At 36.3% G+C, this 16,525-nt stretch overlaps 1 protein-coding gene across 1 annotated transcript; it reads left to right on the top strand.

Moving 5' to 3' along the window:
• The first annotated feature begins 1,698 nt into the window (after window positions 1-1,698).
• Window positions 1,699-16,461, top strand: ddx6 (DEAD-box helicase 6). Its single transcript, XM_005796841.3, has 14 exons — window positions 1,699-1,827; window positions 2,458-3,007; window positions 3,627-3,690; window positions 3,779-3,883; window positions 4,834-4,963; window positions 6,490-6,636; window positions 6,987-7,081; window positions 7,170-7,292; window positions 7,386-7,514; window positions 8,947-9,063; window positions 9,638-9,701; window positions 11,011-11,112; window positions 11,845-12,028; window positions 13,706-16,461. Exons 2-13 carry the CDS (start codon window positions 2,811-2,813, stop codon window positions 12,018-12,020), a joined length of 1,449 nt encoding a protein of 482 aa, XP_005796898.1. The 5' UTR covers window positions 1,699-1,827; window positions 2,458-2,810; the 3' UTR covers window positions 12,021-12,028; window positions 13,706-16,461.
• Window positions 16,462-16,525: the final 64 nt, after the last annotated feature.

Consider the following 16,525-nt stretch of genomic DNA (forward strand, 5'->3'; position numbering starts at 1 on the left):
ACATTTGTGCTTCAAAAGTGGAAAATGGTTGGCTTTTCAAACTCAGAAAATGTCCAAAAGTTTAAAAAAAAAGGGGAAAAAAAGACTTTTTCCTCAAAAACTGCTGAGATTAATCTTAAAACAAACAGTTGCTCTTAAAAACAATCGGAAAAATACAGTCAGAGTAGAAATGTTAAATGAAAATTCCCGTCCTTGATGATCATCTCTATAAAAGCTCAGAGATTTTTCAGAAATTACAAAAAGAAGACAGTTTTACAACAAAGTGACAGAAATATTCTTGAATAAGGAAACAAATAAAGGTGGGATTTGACATTATTTTAATTAAAATAAAAAATGACATAAAAAAGATGTCAGTCAAAGAAAAAAAAACTTCAATTGTTGAACAGGAATTAATTAAACAATAATTAAAGATTTTAAATAAGGTTACAATTAAAATGTGAGCTTTGTTTTTATATTTCAGAGCAGTTTTACTGAGCTATGCAGGCCACAAGTTCAAAAGGTGACAAAATTACTTTTAGATTTAAACACTTCGTCTGATTTTAGTCACCAAATGTACAGAACTTCCTGCAGTCATGAACTGCAGGAAGGGTAACTAGTGACCACAGTCTCTCTGCAGGAATGTCTGGCTGCGCAGCAGGGCGCTCACCAAGAAATCCTGCACACCGCAGAATGCCTGGGGCGGCGTCCAAAGCCTAGATCGCCCTCTGGTGGGAGAACCGACACACTGCACATCCGGCTGCAGCGTTATTACTGTTAGAGAAACACAAATAACAGGGAGTTTACAACGAAGCTCGGACACTTTCTGTCAAAAAAAAAAAAAAAAAAAAACAAGAAAAAAAAAAAGATTAATCTCAGAATTTTTCTAGAAAATTCTGAGTTTGGAAAGTTTAAAATTTGCTAGAAATTTTTCTGAAAATTGCAAGAATAATATCACAAATTTTGTAGAAGAGTTTCAAATGTAGAAGATCTAATGTTAATCGTGCTTTTTATTATTTAGTTTTTAAAATACCAAGATTTGCACAAAACTTTGCATTTTTGTCTGTCTGATGACATCATTTTGTATAAATAAAATCGGGTGTCATTATGTACTAGTACTGAGGTTAGTAAGTATTATTTTTAAATAATTATTTAATTATGTGTTTATTTAGATCTAATATTGTTTTTTTTTTTAAAAAAAGGAGCAGAAGTGGTTATAAAAAATCTGCAAAATACGCCGAATTTTTTATTTTTTAGAATAAAGGCTAAAATACTTGATAACCAAAATAATCGCTAGTTGCAGTCCTATTTTATTTTCTTTTTATCTATGGTTTATGTCGAGGGAGAGCAGAGTACTTTACTCAGGTAAGAGTAAAAAGTATACAGCCAAGAAAGTACTTACAAATTACAGAATCAGACAGACCAAAACATAAAGTTAAGTGGAAATTTGGGTATATAATAATTTATGTAAGTAACAAAAAATAACAAAATCAGGCAAAAGAAAAATGTTTCCAAATCATTTTCTTTCAATAAAAAAAGCTCATGAAACTTGCATGAAAAAAACTAATGAGATTTTAGCTTTTGTTTAATAAATGATAAACAACTTAGAGCTTACAGAGTTGCGATGTTGACATTTTAATCTGTGGCGTATTTCTTCGCGAGAAAACCTTAAATGTTGATTTGTTGATTTGAAATGGAATCAGCTGATTTGTTGGCTGCGGACGGCTTCAAATACGGCTGGGAGCCATCTTGAATCCTTGTTTGACAAGACTCTCTCGTAGTCAGCTAAAAAAAACCAGTACACTGTACAAAAAAACCGCAAACGGAACCGCTTTATTTCTGTTATCCAAGGTAACTGCGTTTGTATTCTACCCGGGACAAAGTAATGACATGTATTCGACTGTTAGCGTTTTCTGACGGCTTTTACCTTTAATGGTGAACGTTAATTCGCCTCCATTAGCCAGTTAGCTCGTAGTTATACAGACTTGTCACTAAACGACAAACGAATAATTCGGACTGTTAATAATATTGTTCGAGACGATTTAACGCTAAAACACAGCAGAACATGCAAGTCGTGTGTTAGTTTTTTTGAGCATATTTGAATACGGAATCCTCACTGGTGCCGCAAACCTCTAGCTTCATGCGCTAGCTCGAAGCTAACTAGCCCCGTTTGACGTTGGTTTAACAAGCTGGATAAAACTGGGAAGAAGCTGTCTCATTCTTTTGTATACACGTATGTATACGTGAAACAATAAATATGTTTAAGATGGGAAATATGTTTCACCGTGACGCTTTGCCTTGCTGTTGGCATTTAGCAACGGTCACCGCAGGGTCGGCTAACTTTTGACTTTAGGCCAACTCCTAGCTAGCGCTTCTTACAATTAAAAATTCAATTTTTAAGGCTAAATATTGTGACTCACTTATTTAACTAACCCCTGTTTTTATTTAACAATGCTTCCTTCTGCGTTTCTTATATTTCAGGGTTGGACAGACTTGAAAGGACACAGAGGCCCGGTTAAGCTAACGGGATGGCTAATGGGGCCAACGTTTAAAAGCTAACTAAGCCTTCCTGGTGTATTGATTTTCAGATAAAGTTGGCCGATTAACCCTATGCCAAACCCTTATTTAATTTTCATGCTCAGAAGTCTTAGTAAATTTAAAAGGACGAGTTCATTTCTTGACACTTGATGGTCCATTAGTTTTGATGAGTAATTTGATTTATTGAAAAGCCAAGGGCAATCTTTACTTTGAATAGTCCCAGAGAAGTGGACACGGTTTGTTTAGAGACTGTTAAAGATTTAATTGGTGTTGAAGTAAAATAAAAATAAGTGGACATGAGCACCACCAGGACAGAGAACCCAGTGATTTTGGGCTTGTCCAACCAGAACGGACAGCTGAGGAGCTCGGTGAAACCTGGAGGGGCACCAGGTGGAGGTGGAGGAGGTCCTCAACCTCCGCAGTTAAACCAGATGATAAAAGGCGCAATCAACGGCAATTCCCAGTCAGCCCCTCCAACAAACGCTGTTATCAAGTAAGTCCTGCCACCAAAGAAATTAATATTTACCAAAGAGGCCCCAATAAAATGGTAGAATGGATTCTACCATTTTTTTCCACTTGATTCATTTCAAAATATTAGATTCTACCAATCTTTTTACTTGATTTGTTCTATAGCATTTATTCTACCAATGTCTTAAGTCGATTCAATCTATAATATCAAATTCTACCTTTTTTTTCCCCATTTGATTCGTTCCAAAATATTGGATTCTAACTTTTTTTACACTTGATTTGTTCCAATACATTGCATTCTACCAATCGCTCCACTTGATTTATTCCAAAATATTGGATGATACCAATTTTTCAACTTGATTCATTCAGATCAGTCGGACACATGCTAAAAAATGAAATAAGATTTCAGGCTATAATCTTGTCAGCTATGCATTTTAGGTTGATAGTATCAGAATAAATACTGAAGGCAGATGCTTTGGTAGTTAACTCATCTGTGTGAGAATCCTACAGAGAATCTGTTAGAATCAGTCCTGAGAATCATAATCTTCATGAGTGCATCTTTAATGTTCACTCTCTTCCTATTTATGATTTCATTAAATTTTGGTCTCTTTTTCTACTGTAAATGTTTTTCTTTACCCACTCAGGCCTGGAGATGACTGGAAGAAGAATTTGAAATTGCCCCCAAAGGACATGAGGATCAAAACTTCGGTAAGTATAAATAAAATTTTAATGTTAATGGCAAAACACATATCTATACGTCCTGTAATCCTACTCAGGAGCTATTTTGTGATTGCAGGATGTGACTGCAACTAAAGGCAATGAGTTTGAAGATTATTGCCTAAAGAGGGAGCTACTTATGGGAATCTTTGAGATGGGCTGGGAAAAGCCATCTCCAATTCAGGTACAGTCTCAAACTGGTTCTCAAAGTTAGACCTGTCTCAATAAATCAGTTATTAACACTAACTCAATCATCTCTGTGATTTATTCTTTCTTTCTACCAGAAACTGAATGGCAAAAGTCTTCAGTCTGGTGATTGTCTACTAGATATTTCTTTGAAAGACATAATTAATTTTATTTGTTTTTCTGTTTTATTTATTTTTGGTATTTAAAATGTCTTCCAGTTCCAGTGTTAAATGTTTATTGATCTGTGAGAATGTGTTCCCAAATTATTATGGCATTACCATTACATTACTTAAACAATATTATCATTTATTGCAATAACTACTTAAACTTTATTTTTCTTGTAAAGTACATGTCTGCAGTAATTAACCACTTCCTTTGATACATTTTGATACAAAACGCATCAAATATTTGTAGTAAAATGTTCATCAGAAGTGACTATTTTCCGTTAATAAACTCTTGAATTATCTTAAGTCGTGACATATATAATATAATCTGTTGATATCTGGGTGAGTTGCTGCTGCTGTGTTAATCTCGGTGGATATTTGTGGGTTTAGATCGAACCAGTCTGGACTGGGTTTGGTAGAAAGTGAACTCTTACATTTGAAGATGAGTTATTTTTATCTCGGGCTGCCGTTGCCTTTCCGTTTTCTCTCCCATTGATTCAGCTGGAAATATTTTAACTGTTAAACTGTTTATCATGTTAAACTCAGATCAGAATGGAATGAAATTTTGAAAATGAGCCAATTTTAACTTTAATCTTTCATGTCTGTTTTAAAGAGTGATGGATAATAATGATTTAAACATGTGATGACAGGAAAAGACTGAAGATACTGCGATAATCAGTTTGTGGAGGGAAATTAATTTGTTTTCTGCTTCAAATTGATATGAAGCTTTAATGTTTGAAGATGTTGTGTACATAAACAGGAGACGTGTTTTGTTTTTGTGCAGGAGGAAAGCATTCCCATCGCACTGTCAGGAAGGGATATTTTGGCCCGAGCCAAGAACGGCACAGGAAAGAGCGGAGCCTACCTCATTCCCCTGCTGGAACGCATCGACCTGAAGAAAGACTGTTTACAGGGTCAGTCTGATTTCTGCTCATTTAGCTGCTGCTGCAGATTCACATAACGAGAACGATTAGAGAAATGAAACCGCATCCAGGACTGAGCGACTTTAAAACATGAGACTACAGAGACACAAATTAGCTTTACTTCTACTGGAGACCTTTGTTGTGATTTTGCATTTTATGCGGTTTCTTTGTTGCACAACAAAAAATAAAAAAAATGTCTTTTTGAAATTTGGGGAGGGTAAAGTTGATGTTGTTGGTAGTTAAATTTTAGAGGAGGTTGAAAAATCCTCAATTATATCTGTACGTCAAGAGTTAAATCTGGAGTTTTGTCTCAAGTTTATGCCAAGTAATAATTACTGAAGAACAAAAAGGCTTTGTGAAAATGGATGAGGAATTCCCTGATTGCTTCAAAAAGACTTATTCTAAAAATAGCTGCATGTTAATTTCCAGAAGCTTCAATTAAAGCAAAATAAGACCCATATAAAGTATCTTCTGTGAGCAAAGAGAATTGTTTTGCAGGTTTATCTAAATGTTACATTTTTGTGACAAATGTCCAACCTGTTTTGTTTTGTTTGGTTTTTTTGTTTCTAGATTTTGAATTTCAGTTGATTTTTAGATGCATTTACATTATTATTCCCTCTGTTCTCTCCTGACCAATCATTGCTTATACACTACAAAAACACCAAACCTTGCAAAATATTTTTGTCTTGTTTCTCATGCAAATATGTCAGCTTTGTCTTATTTAACGTGTACTAACTTTCAAGTAACTTTTCAGCAAGAAATAGGAGCTTGTTTAAAAAAAAAACCCATTCCTTAATATTGATTAAAAAGTACAAGTTCCACTGGCAGATTATTTCACTTAACAATGGAAAAATGTCTCATTATAGTGAAATAATCTGTGGAACTTATATATTTTTTTAAAAATCTACAATCAAGAATTGACTTAAAACAAGCTCTTATATGTTGCTAAAAAGTTACTTATAAATTAAATTTCTTATTTACACTTTACTGATTTATTTGCACTAGAAACAAGGCAAACATACTTAGTAAGATTTTGTATTTTTGCAGTTTAATGGGAGCCCTGTCTCTGTAAAACAACATTTTAAAGCCAAAATAATTACAAAGTTGACAAGTAATTATTATGGTTAACATTATGAAACCTGTAGATTTCATATTTATAGTCCAAATCCTTCTGGTGCCACAACAGGAAAATTTTAAAAGCTTTTTGACATAAATAATTGTCTCCAAACAAGCTGCAAATTTGACAACTTTAGTCATCAGCAGATTTCTTAGAGCCTTTCTTGGCTTAATTAAACTAGAAATGTATTCACACAAGGATGTAAGCAATTAAAATAATATCTAGCATTATTTATTACGATGTTGAGGCATAAAATATAACTAAAGCGATAATAAATCCAAAGGACTTGATCTTTATTCTCACTCTGAAACTTTTGTTTTTGACTCTGCAGTTCTAGTGGGAACATGATGGTAAATTAATCTCAGCGTGGCTTGGGTTTTAATATCATTTTTATTTGCAGCTTTGGTAATCGTGCCCACCAGAGAACTGGCACTGCAGGTCAGCCAAATAAGCATCCAGGTCAGTAAACACATGGGCGGCGTGAAGGTCATGGCGACCACAGGGGGGACGAACCTCCGCGACGACATCATGAGGCTCGACGAAACGGGTGAGCATCCAATTCCCACCAGGATGGGATTTTATAAAGCTGCACCTAAAGAAACTAAAAAAAGAAAAAAAACACACAACTTTAATGTATTTAATCAGTCAATCTAATGTAAAAATAAATAATAAAAACTGACATTAAAATAAACTGCAACAAACCTTTTAAATAATTCAGAAAGTGCAATTAGGAAATCTAAATATAATGCAAGATAAATAATAAAATGAGATGTTTCTCAGAGCAGAAAAGCGTAGAATTAGACTCAATAGATCTGCAAAGTCACAAATGTCTGATCTGATTTTTTTCATAATATCGAGTTTAATACAGATAATGTATTTTTTTTTGTTGTCTTCCAGTACATGTGGTTATTGCTACACCAGGGAGGATTTTAGACCTAATCAAAAAAGGAGTGGCCAAAGTCAATCAGGTCCAGATGATTGTTCTGGATGAAGTGAGTCATTTTTGGTGTTGAATATCTGTTTTTTTTCTGAATAAATCCGTGTATTGAGCTGAAAACTAAACGTTTTCTCTGCGTTAAGGCCGACAAGCTCCTGTCTCAGGACTTTGTGGTCATGATGGAGGAGATGCTGGGCTTCCTGCCCAAAAAGAGGCAGATTTTACTTTACTCCGCCACTTTCCCGCTCAGTGTGCAGAAGTTTATGGTGCCAAAGAAAATCACATTTATTCACATTTTTTTAATATTGTCTAAAGCTTCTAGAATCATCTAAATGTGTTTTTTTTTACCCCGGTTACAGAACGCACATTTGCAAAAACCTTATGAGATCAACCTAATGGAGGAGCTAACGCTGAAGGGAGTGACTCAGTATTATGCTTACGTAACAGAAAGGCAAAAGGTCCATTGTCTCAACACCTTGTTCTCCAGGGTAAGTTTGGTCAAACTGATCTTCATTTTGGGCCAAATCAAGGTAATAGATGTCCTTAAAGGGCCGGTTGTGCCAGAATGTATTGATTAAACCTAACAAACCGTAAAAATACGAACTCTTAAAATTAAATATTGAACATCTTTTCAGTCCCTCCAGGGTTTTGCCATTGTTTTGGGATTTAAAAAAAAAAAAAAGGTTTGTGTAAGTAATTTATAAATATTTGCGCTCATGTGTGATGGTAAATGCCACTTTATACTATAGATTATAGCATCTAGTGAGGCAGCTGTTTAGTAGAAGAAACACTGCAGGTGAGAGTAAACAGTCACTTGGAGCGAATGTTTTTCACCATTTTTACCAAAAGTCTGCGATAAACTTTCAATTACATATTAACACAAAAAAGTGCAGGGATTTGTTTTTTTGTGTGAATTTCTGCAATAATTCGCAAGAAATCAGAGGGACTGATTGATGAAAATGGATAGAAACTGGTTTGATTGGATTGATAAAATAATATTTAGGAACAATGTCATCTTTACGGTTCTATTTATGTCCCCTTAGAGTCGAGAGCAGGGTCATTTTGGGCCAAATCAAAAATCTGAATGTTCTTAAAGGGCCGGTTGCTACAGAATGTATTGATAAAACCCAATAAACTGTTAAAATATCAATAAACAGTTGTTTGTTTCAGAGTTCAATAAGTGTTTCTTAAGAGTAAATAATATTGAACATCTTTTCAGTCCCTCCAGGGTTTCATAATTGTTTTTGGGATTTTTTGGGGCCACTTGTGGCCCTCAATCACAGTTCAACGGCCTAAACTTGGCATCAAATGCGGATCCGCATTTAAAATCAATGTTGGTGAAATTTTCACTGATGCCAGGCTGTTCAAAAATTATGCAATTAAAATCTTAAAATGGAAAATGTAACGTGCAACACAAAGTATTCATCCAGGGTTTGGCTTTTAATTTAATTTATTTGTAACAAAACCATCCAGTGGGTTTTAATAAAATACAGACCTGGACATGACCAGGTCTGTATTTTACAAGAGTTAGCTGTTCTTATGGCTAAAAAAGATACAAAAAAATCTAGAAAAATTTTTCAAAATTTCTCATATGGTTTGACATTTTTGTATTATTTCAAATCTACAAAGAAATACAGATATCTTTGCGTATTTCATTGAAATATTGTGTGCTCAAGTTTATTTATCAAAAAAATTCAAAAAAGAAAGTAGTTTTTGTGATTATAGTTGGGGAAAAAAGTACAAAAATTGCAACTTGAATTTTTTGGCCTCCATGCCAAGAGGTTTGGACGCCACGTTTTGGCCACATAAAGAGCTACGGCGGGCCGGATTTGGCCCCCGGACCTCGAGTTTGTGCTATATAGTTTGTTTCATGGCGTTCTGTCCACACTCTGATTTCCTTTGTGTCTCTTTGGCCTTCAGCTCCAGATCAACCAGTCGATAATCTTCTGTAACTCCTCTCAGAGAGTGGAGCTTCTTGCCAAGAAGATTTCCCAGCTTGGTTATTCATGTTTCTACATTCATGCCAAGATGAGACAGGTCAGCTGGAAAATGAGTTTTACTGTCCTCATCACTTTTTACTGTTGCTCAACCTGAGCTTCTTAGCTGCTTTGTTTAATCGACCAGGCAGCAGCCAGCTAACTAGCGTAGCTTTAGTTAGCAACAGACATTTAGCTTCTAAGACAGCAGCTAACTTCATATCTTATGAAAGCATAGAGGATATAATGAGATGTTTGGTTTCAGGTGTTTTGATTGATTAAATGTAAGTTGGGGAAAATACTTAACTAGCTTGTACCGCTCCATGTGCCACAAAACTGCTGGACTGAAAAAGAAAAAATCAGAAATGTCCCTTTAAGGGAGGCCTTTAGTATTAACCCATATGGTGATGTTTCCTAGCAGCTTACTGTTAGGAAATGTTATTATATTTAGTGACTTTTCAGACAAAAGAATAAGAATCAGGCTTTAAAATAGATGATTGGCCAGAAAACTGATCGGTTCACCTCTAGTTCATATGATTCCAGTTGTTGAAAAGACACTGTAAAACAAAATCTGGTTGCTTCATCTGATTAACTTTCTGAGTCTGCAGTTTAAATGAATCTTTTTTATTTCTCAGGAACATCGCAACCGTGTTTTCCATGACTTTAGAAATGGGCTCTGCCGAAACCTGGTCTGCACTGGTGAGTGATGCAGCTGCTCGGTGCTTCAGGGTGTCAACGTCTCGTCTGATTGGTGGTTTTTACATTTTAAAGCTGCTCCAGTCTCATTCAGAACCTGGGATCACATTTAATTTATTTGTAACTGTTTGATTAGCTGCTGCAGTTTGAAACGTGGTTCTGATGTTTCTCTACATTTTTTCTGCCGGTTGAACACTCGAATGTGTGCAGTGTTTGTCTGAACGTTTTGGTAATTACCCAGCATGCACCTTGTCATTTCCTGTGCACTGTGTTTGGGATGATAGCTGCTGCTTCAGATTATTTCTCCTTTCCACTTGCTTGTGGTGTCATGAGTAAATCTCATAATTTTCTAAACGTAGCTTCTTGCTATCGGAATAATTTTCTGCCTGGATTTCATCCTGCAGTTTTCTGCTGCAAATGCTGAAATTATTTGATCGCCTGCTGTTATTGGGAGCTAAATATTCTGAAACAAAAGTTACAAATCTCTTTCCATTTGACTCTGAACTATACATCAGAAGAAAATGTGTTGAATGCAAACCATACACAGTGGAATATGTTTTCCTTTCTTAATCTATATTTACAATCATTTTAGTTACCATAAGAAATGAAAATGTCATTATCCAAAACTTTTATGAAATCTATTTATTTTGGACAAGTAAATATCTGACAAATTCAAATGATAAAAAAAGAAATGTATCACAATAATCAAGCATATCCTGTTTGAAAACAAATATGAAGGAGACAAAGATTATATAATTATCCAGATATATCCCAATTTATAAATTTTTACAGTTTTTACTGATATCACAATTTCCACTCTTTCCAAATTATGAATCGAGTTAAAATATGTAACACATTTCATGAACAAGGCATTTTAAAGAGCTTTACATCATAAAAACACAAAGATGTAAGAGACAGTAAGAAACATTACATTTTGATAACTGCCATCTTTGTTCATGTTTCATTTATTATGGTTCAAAAATAACTTTAAACATTTGGGTTTTCAGTCTTGCTTTAGAGCAACTCTGTGTTTCGGCTGTTTGCTCCAGATTTGTGGCGCATAGAAGCTGAGTGCTCAAATTCTTCATTGTATCTATTTGACTAATTAGTTTTTATTTTAGTCTACATCATGTTGCCATCTGCAGTCTCTGCTGTTAGATATTTACACAGCCATGTTAATTAACAGGACAACCAAAAGCAAATTATTATTTCCCTGTTTATGAATCTGATCATGTTTAATCTGCATCCCTTTACAGTATTTGGTGCGCTACGGAAAACGGTTTTCCATAGTTCTTTTTATTTATTTTTTTAGACCTCTTCACGAGAGGAATTGACATTCAAGCTGTGAATGTTGTGATCAACTTTGATTTTCCTAAACTGGGAGAGACGTACCTCCATCGCATTGGGAGATCTGGTAAGAGCAGCAGAGTTTATTCCTGGAGTAAATGTTGTTTCAGTAACTTTAAGATTTTAAATCCCTACAGCGTGTTTAAAATCCTGAAGTGCTTGAAATTCAAATGGCATCTTTTGATAAAAGTGCAATTTAACGTTAATTTAAAAGTCTGACTTCGGAAAACATTTACAGTTAAAACCAGATATTTTCACACACAGAACAAAAAGACATGCACATTTTTTCCTCTCAGTCTGAAGTTAAATCTGACTAAACTTTTCTTGCTTTTGGTCACTTGGAATCACTAACATTATTTCAATAATACTAGAGAACTTGGCGAGAACATTTTATAAAAATATTTTGTGACTTTTTGTATATTGTGTTCATGAATAAGAAAGTAATTTACATTTACGTAATTTAGTTGAATTGTTTCAATGTAATATCACATAAAAATTGGCCTATATTCTATACATTAAATGTTATTAAAATGTTTTAATTTTTTTGTTAAATTTGTTTTCTTTTCCTTCACAGATCAGTCAAGTGTATGTTTGATTAAAAATAAAATTTAGCTTTATAGTATTTCACTTGTTCCTGCTGTATGAAATGCTATTACAAGTCACTATTGATCAGTGATAAATCATACAGTCGTGAAATGAAAAGTCGTCTTTAGTTCGTTTGTGCTGTTATCTCCAAAGTGTTGTGGAAAAACTTGCTTTGAAAATGCTTGAGCGTACAAACCGTGTGATTGATTCCCAGGACGCTTTGGCCATCTTGGTTTGGCCATCAACCTCATCACGTACGACGACCGCTTCAACCTGAAGGCGATCGAGGAGCAGCTGGGGACGGAGATCAAGCCCATCCCCGGCATCATCGACAAGAGCCTGTATGTGGCCGAGTACCACAGCGAGAGCGGCGAAGAGGTCAAGCAGTGAGCCTGCAGGTACAGCAAACGTGTGCCAAACTGAAGGCTCGGGGGCCAAACATGGCCCGCCAGAGCTTTTTATGTGGCCCTCTAAACTAGAGATGCACCGATCCGATATTAGTTTGAATCTGTCTTGATATTGAAACAATTCTAGTTCGGGTATCGGTGGCAGTAGCTGCGTTTTTATTACAAATATGTGCAAAACCTTATCAGTGTTCTGCTAATGTTGGGCAGTTTCGCTAATTTCGCAATTGCATTGTTTAATAAACACAATTTAAATTGCACATGAATAAGTTTGTTCACATCATAAGTCATTAAAAACATGCAGCACCGTGATACTTCAGCTACTTCCTGTCGTCTTTGTGGTTTTCCAACATCCAATTTGTTTCCCCTGCAGTTTAGAGAAATAAACAAATTTTGATTATTTAAAACAAATATCCCAATTCTAAAGCGTCTTTCCTAAATTGATGCGTTTCACTGAGCAAATTTATCTTCAAGATGTCAACTTGCTCAATTATATCATCAATGAAACAAAGCTAGTGTGTTTGACCCATAAGGACAGATCTATTCAGTCTAGTTCTATGCTTTGTGCTCCGAGCAACGTCGTGCTTTCTAATTTATTTTATATTTCCTAATTGCACTTTCTAAGCCATTTGAGAGAAAGTTTGTTGCAGTTTGTTTTTTACATGTTGGACTGAAATAGTCGACCTCTTATTGCCAGTTTCTAATTTATTTTACTTTGACTGTTCTACTCCTGACTGAACAAATTAAAGTTGATTTTAAACATTTGACAAAGCTTGTGAAGCTGGTGGTGTTGGGGATGCACAGGTGAATCAGCCAGCTGATAAATTGAACGATTTCCTTAATTTTGGGTGATTGACCGATAATTGTACGTGAAGCCGATCTTAACTTCTGAAAATCATGTCTGCACGTTCTGTGTTAACAATAGTCACCCCATTGTTGCCAACACAGCAACTTTCTTGCCATATTTAGCAAAATTTCAGATGAGGGGAAAAAAATATCAGCATTGACCAAAATCTGAATTGGCAGGTCAGGCTTTTTTTAAAGATCTGTGACCGGCAGTCTGCCAGAAATCTGCACCTCTAATGGGTGCAGTGTTGATATAAATGTACTTAATTACAAATTTATTTGTTGTTTAGAAAAAGAAACTAGGGGTGAACCGATCACAGTTTTCTGGCTGATTACAGATCTTTAAAAAGCCTGACCTGTGGATTCCGATTTTAGGCAATGCCAGTTATGTGAAATGTTGCTAAATACAGTAGGAAAGTTGCTGAATTGGCAACGGTGAGGTGACTATTAACATGCAGACATGACTTGGTGGGCCGGTCTCGGTCTCCTCTCTGTTTCTGATTTTTAGACCTTTGCTGAGGTAGATGAGATCTGATTCACGTTCAAGCATCGGCCGATCACCCAAAATCATGGAAATCAGCGCTGATAAATCAGTGCATCCATAAAAGAAACGTTTACGTGAATTCAGCTGATTTCCTGTATCTAATCGATATTAGCCGATACTAAACGTAAGATATTGGCATCAGAAGGGGACGAAAAGTGGATCTGTGCATTGCTAGTTGGAATGTGAACAGTGTGAATATTTTTGAAAGTTGCTACATTTTATAAAAAAAATATTCATTTTCTAATTTCCTGTCTGACTTGATTGTAATCTGTCTTCTACAGATCGGCCTCCGCTCTCCTTCAAACCCTTCTCCATCCCCTGCTTGTCTTGCTTCTTTTTTCTTTTTTTTTTAAACCTTTTTTCGTGTACAGTTTTTTTTTCGGATCCCGCCACCTGGAATGCGTTTGGAGACGGACACTTTCTGGAAGAACTCACTGGCCTCACTTAGAGGCTTCGCGCTGCTCCGCCACGTACCGAAGACGCAAGCGGCAGGAGGAAAGAACGGGACCAAATCGGAAACGACGTCGGCGCAAACGTAAAAAATAAAAAACGACAACCGGAACGACTCTGACCCACATCCACCTCCGACCCCGAAAGGACGCCCTCCATTCTGCACGTCTTCACCTTTAAAACTCTTCACCAATTTGTAACAAGTGCCTTAACGAGCAGTTTCAACACGTTCCGAAGTAATAACCCCGCCATCTTTAATCACTCCATATTCATGCTCACCTGATTGAGAATTGGTTCCTGTCGACGTCCGACCAGATGAGGAGGATTCATAACCGGTTTGGTCTGGCGGATAAATGAGGGCAAACTTGGATTTTCAAAGAGCACAGACTGGATTTTTTTTTTTCTTCTTCTTCGCCCAGAGACGACCAGACTGCTCGGTTGCGTGTGATGAAGCTCGTTCTCCCAAGAGACCCTGACCCCTTTCCTTTCCGCTCGTCTTCAGCATCAGAACACTAAAAGTCAAGAGAGAAAAGAGGAAAAAAAGCAGCAGCAGCGTGGAAAACGGAAAAAAACAAAACACCGTGATTTGTGGGGATTCCTGTTCCAGTGGCGTTCCTTCGTCTTTCTTTTCTTTTTCTTTTTTTGTTGTACCTTATTTTGCGAGACACGAAGCCGACATGCGGGGTCAGCTTTCACTTCCTGTACATACTTTCATTTTAAGATTGTTTTAAAGAAGAAAAAAGAAATTGTAATAGTAACTGGCTGGCGAACTGGAAAGCTGCCCGTTATCACTGGAGATCTTTTTCCCTCTACTGCCAGTTTGTTTGTCCTGCCCGGGAGTTTATTTATAATTTTAGAGAAGAAAAAATTTGCAAAAACATTTGACTGTGTTCATGAAATGTTTTTGAGGTAATCAGTAATTATTTTTTTTTTTTATTTCTTTAAAAATTTTACGGTGCAATTCCTTCAACATGCACTTGGTGTTTAAATGTCGCCCTTATTCTCTCCTGCTACCAGTGTTAACAAGCACAGAGTCAACAAGATGGCTTCCCTTAACTTCTGTGTTTAGATTGATGACTTTTATCTTATTTTTCTTTTTGTCACCAGCTCAGGTTTGTTAAACCGCCTCCAAAAATTGATTTGTCAAAACGATTGCTGGTGTTTTGAGGAGGAATAATCTGTGACGTAGTCGTGCTTCTTGCTGCAGTGCAGCTTAATTGGCCGTTTTTGTTTTCTGAAGGGAAGCTGTTACGTTGATTTATGCCATGTTTAAGCTTGGCTACATAAATTCCTGTTGGGCAGAAGCTGTTTTGTCCATCCCCCTCTTTTGTTTGTTTTTTTGTTTAATGTTCGCCAAATGCATCAAAATGAACCATCTGATTTAAAATGTACCAGGAATTTAATCAAAAACAACCTCAGCAGGTTGAGTTGCACTTAAAACACTCAGAGAGGTGATTTCTTCCATCTGCTCTGACTTGGACTGCTTTATTTACATCTTTGATGACATAAATATATTATGGTGCAGAACTGCTGAATAATTGGCCTAAAAAGAAAAAAATTAAAGAGTAGTTGTATTGCTGAGCCGGTGGCGTCTGCGCTCAGCCTGTCGTTGCTTTATATTGTGGGGTTTTGGTCTCGGTTTGTCATAAAAATCTTTATTTGCTTTTAGCAACAAATTTCCCTATTTATTTCTGGTGAGATGCTCCTGACTGCTCCAACCAATGAGAATTATTCCTCCAATTAAAGCTCCATTCTCATTGGTCGGAGCTCTGATCCCTGTTCTCCCGGTTTTGTAGTCCCAGAAATCGTCGCAAATGTGGCTTTAATTCGGCTAATTCTGAGGGGACGGACCTCTATTTTTTTTTCTTTTTTGGGGGGTAAATTAAAAAAAAAACTACATATCAAAAGCGACCTAATCATTACCGAGCGAACAGGGATGCCGTTGTTCAGACACCCGGCAGCTGTCTGTTTCCTGGCTTCCTGCCGTTAGTAACGGCTGCCGACTCGAAGCTAAAATGTTTCAGTTGGAATTAGCCGCACTGACGCAGGTCGCCATTTTGAACCCTAAAGACCGAGACAAGAGCATCTTACCCTGGATTCGCTGGCTAAAGTTAATAAAATTTGAATCCAAATTGTCTCCGTCTTTAAGGTCTCTTTACAAAAATAGTATTGGGTGGGTAATTTGGCTCATTTGCTGCCCTGATGCACTCCTTTGTTGTCTCAACGGTCACAACGCCGGACGAGAGAACGTCACAACCGGAAGTGCATCGGTTAACGGTGGGAGGGACAAGCGGGCACCTAAAGACAAATCCAAAGTTTTGGAAATGGGTATAAAAATATTTAAGAGTTGCCCCTTAAATTTGTTTTCTAATGGCGTGTTCAAATGGAGTACACCTTAACTTTAAGTCTCCAAATTTAAGTAAATTTATTAAAGCCTGTTAATTTTTTTTTCTTTTTTTAAATTTGATGTAATTGGCTGTTTTCAGTGAGGCAAATTTTACATGTTCAAGAAGTCATGGATATTGAATATTGGATTGGACGTTTTTTTTTTTGTTTTGTTTTGGATGAATAAACTCACTGAAATTTATCGACTGGTGTGTGTAGTTTGTTGAGCGGACGCTAGAGGGTGGTGTGGCGCACTTTGGGGCAGG

The sequence above is a fragment of the Xiphophorus maculatus genome, chromosome 18 (assembly GCF_002775205.1).
Source record: "Xiphophorus maculatus strain JP 163 A chromosome 18, X_maculatus-5.0-male, whole genome shotgun sequence".
Lineage (NCBI taxonomy): Eukaryota > Metazoa > Chordata > Actinopteri > Cyprinodontiformes > Poeciliidae > Xiphophorus > Xiphophorus maculatus.

Excerpts from the sequence above, each read along its gene's own strand:
- ddx6 (XM_005796841.3), top strand. The coding sequence starts at position 2,811 with ATGAGCACCACCAGGACAGAGAACCCAGTGATTTTGGGCTTGTCCAAC. Across the intron at positions 7,082-7,169 it reads AGATGATTGTTCTGGATGAA|GCCGACAAGCTCCTGTCTCA; the intron begins GTGAGTCATTTT and ends CTCTGCGTTAAG. Across the intron at positions 9,702-11,010 it reads CCGAAACCTGGTCTGCACTG|ACCTCTTCACGAGAGGAATT; the intron begins GTGAGTGATGCA and ends TTATTTTTTTAG.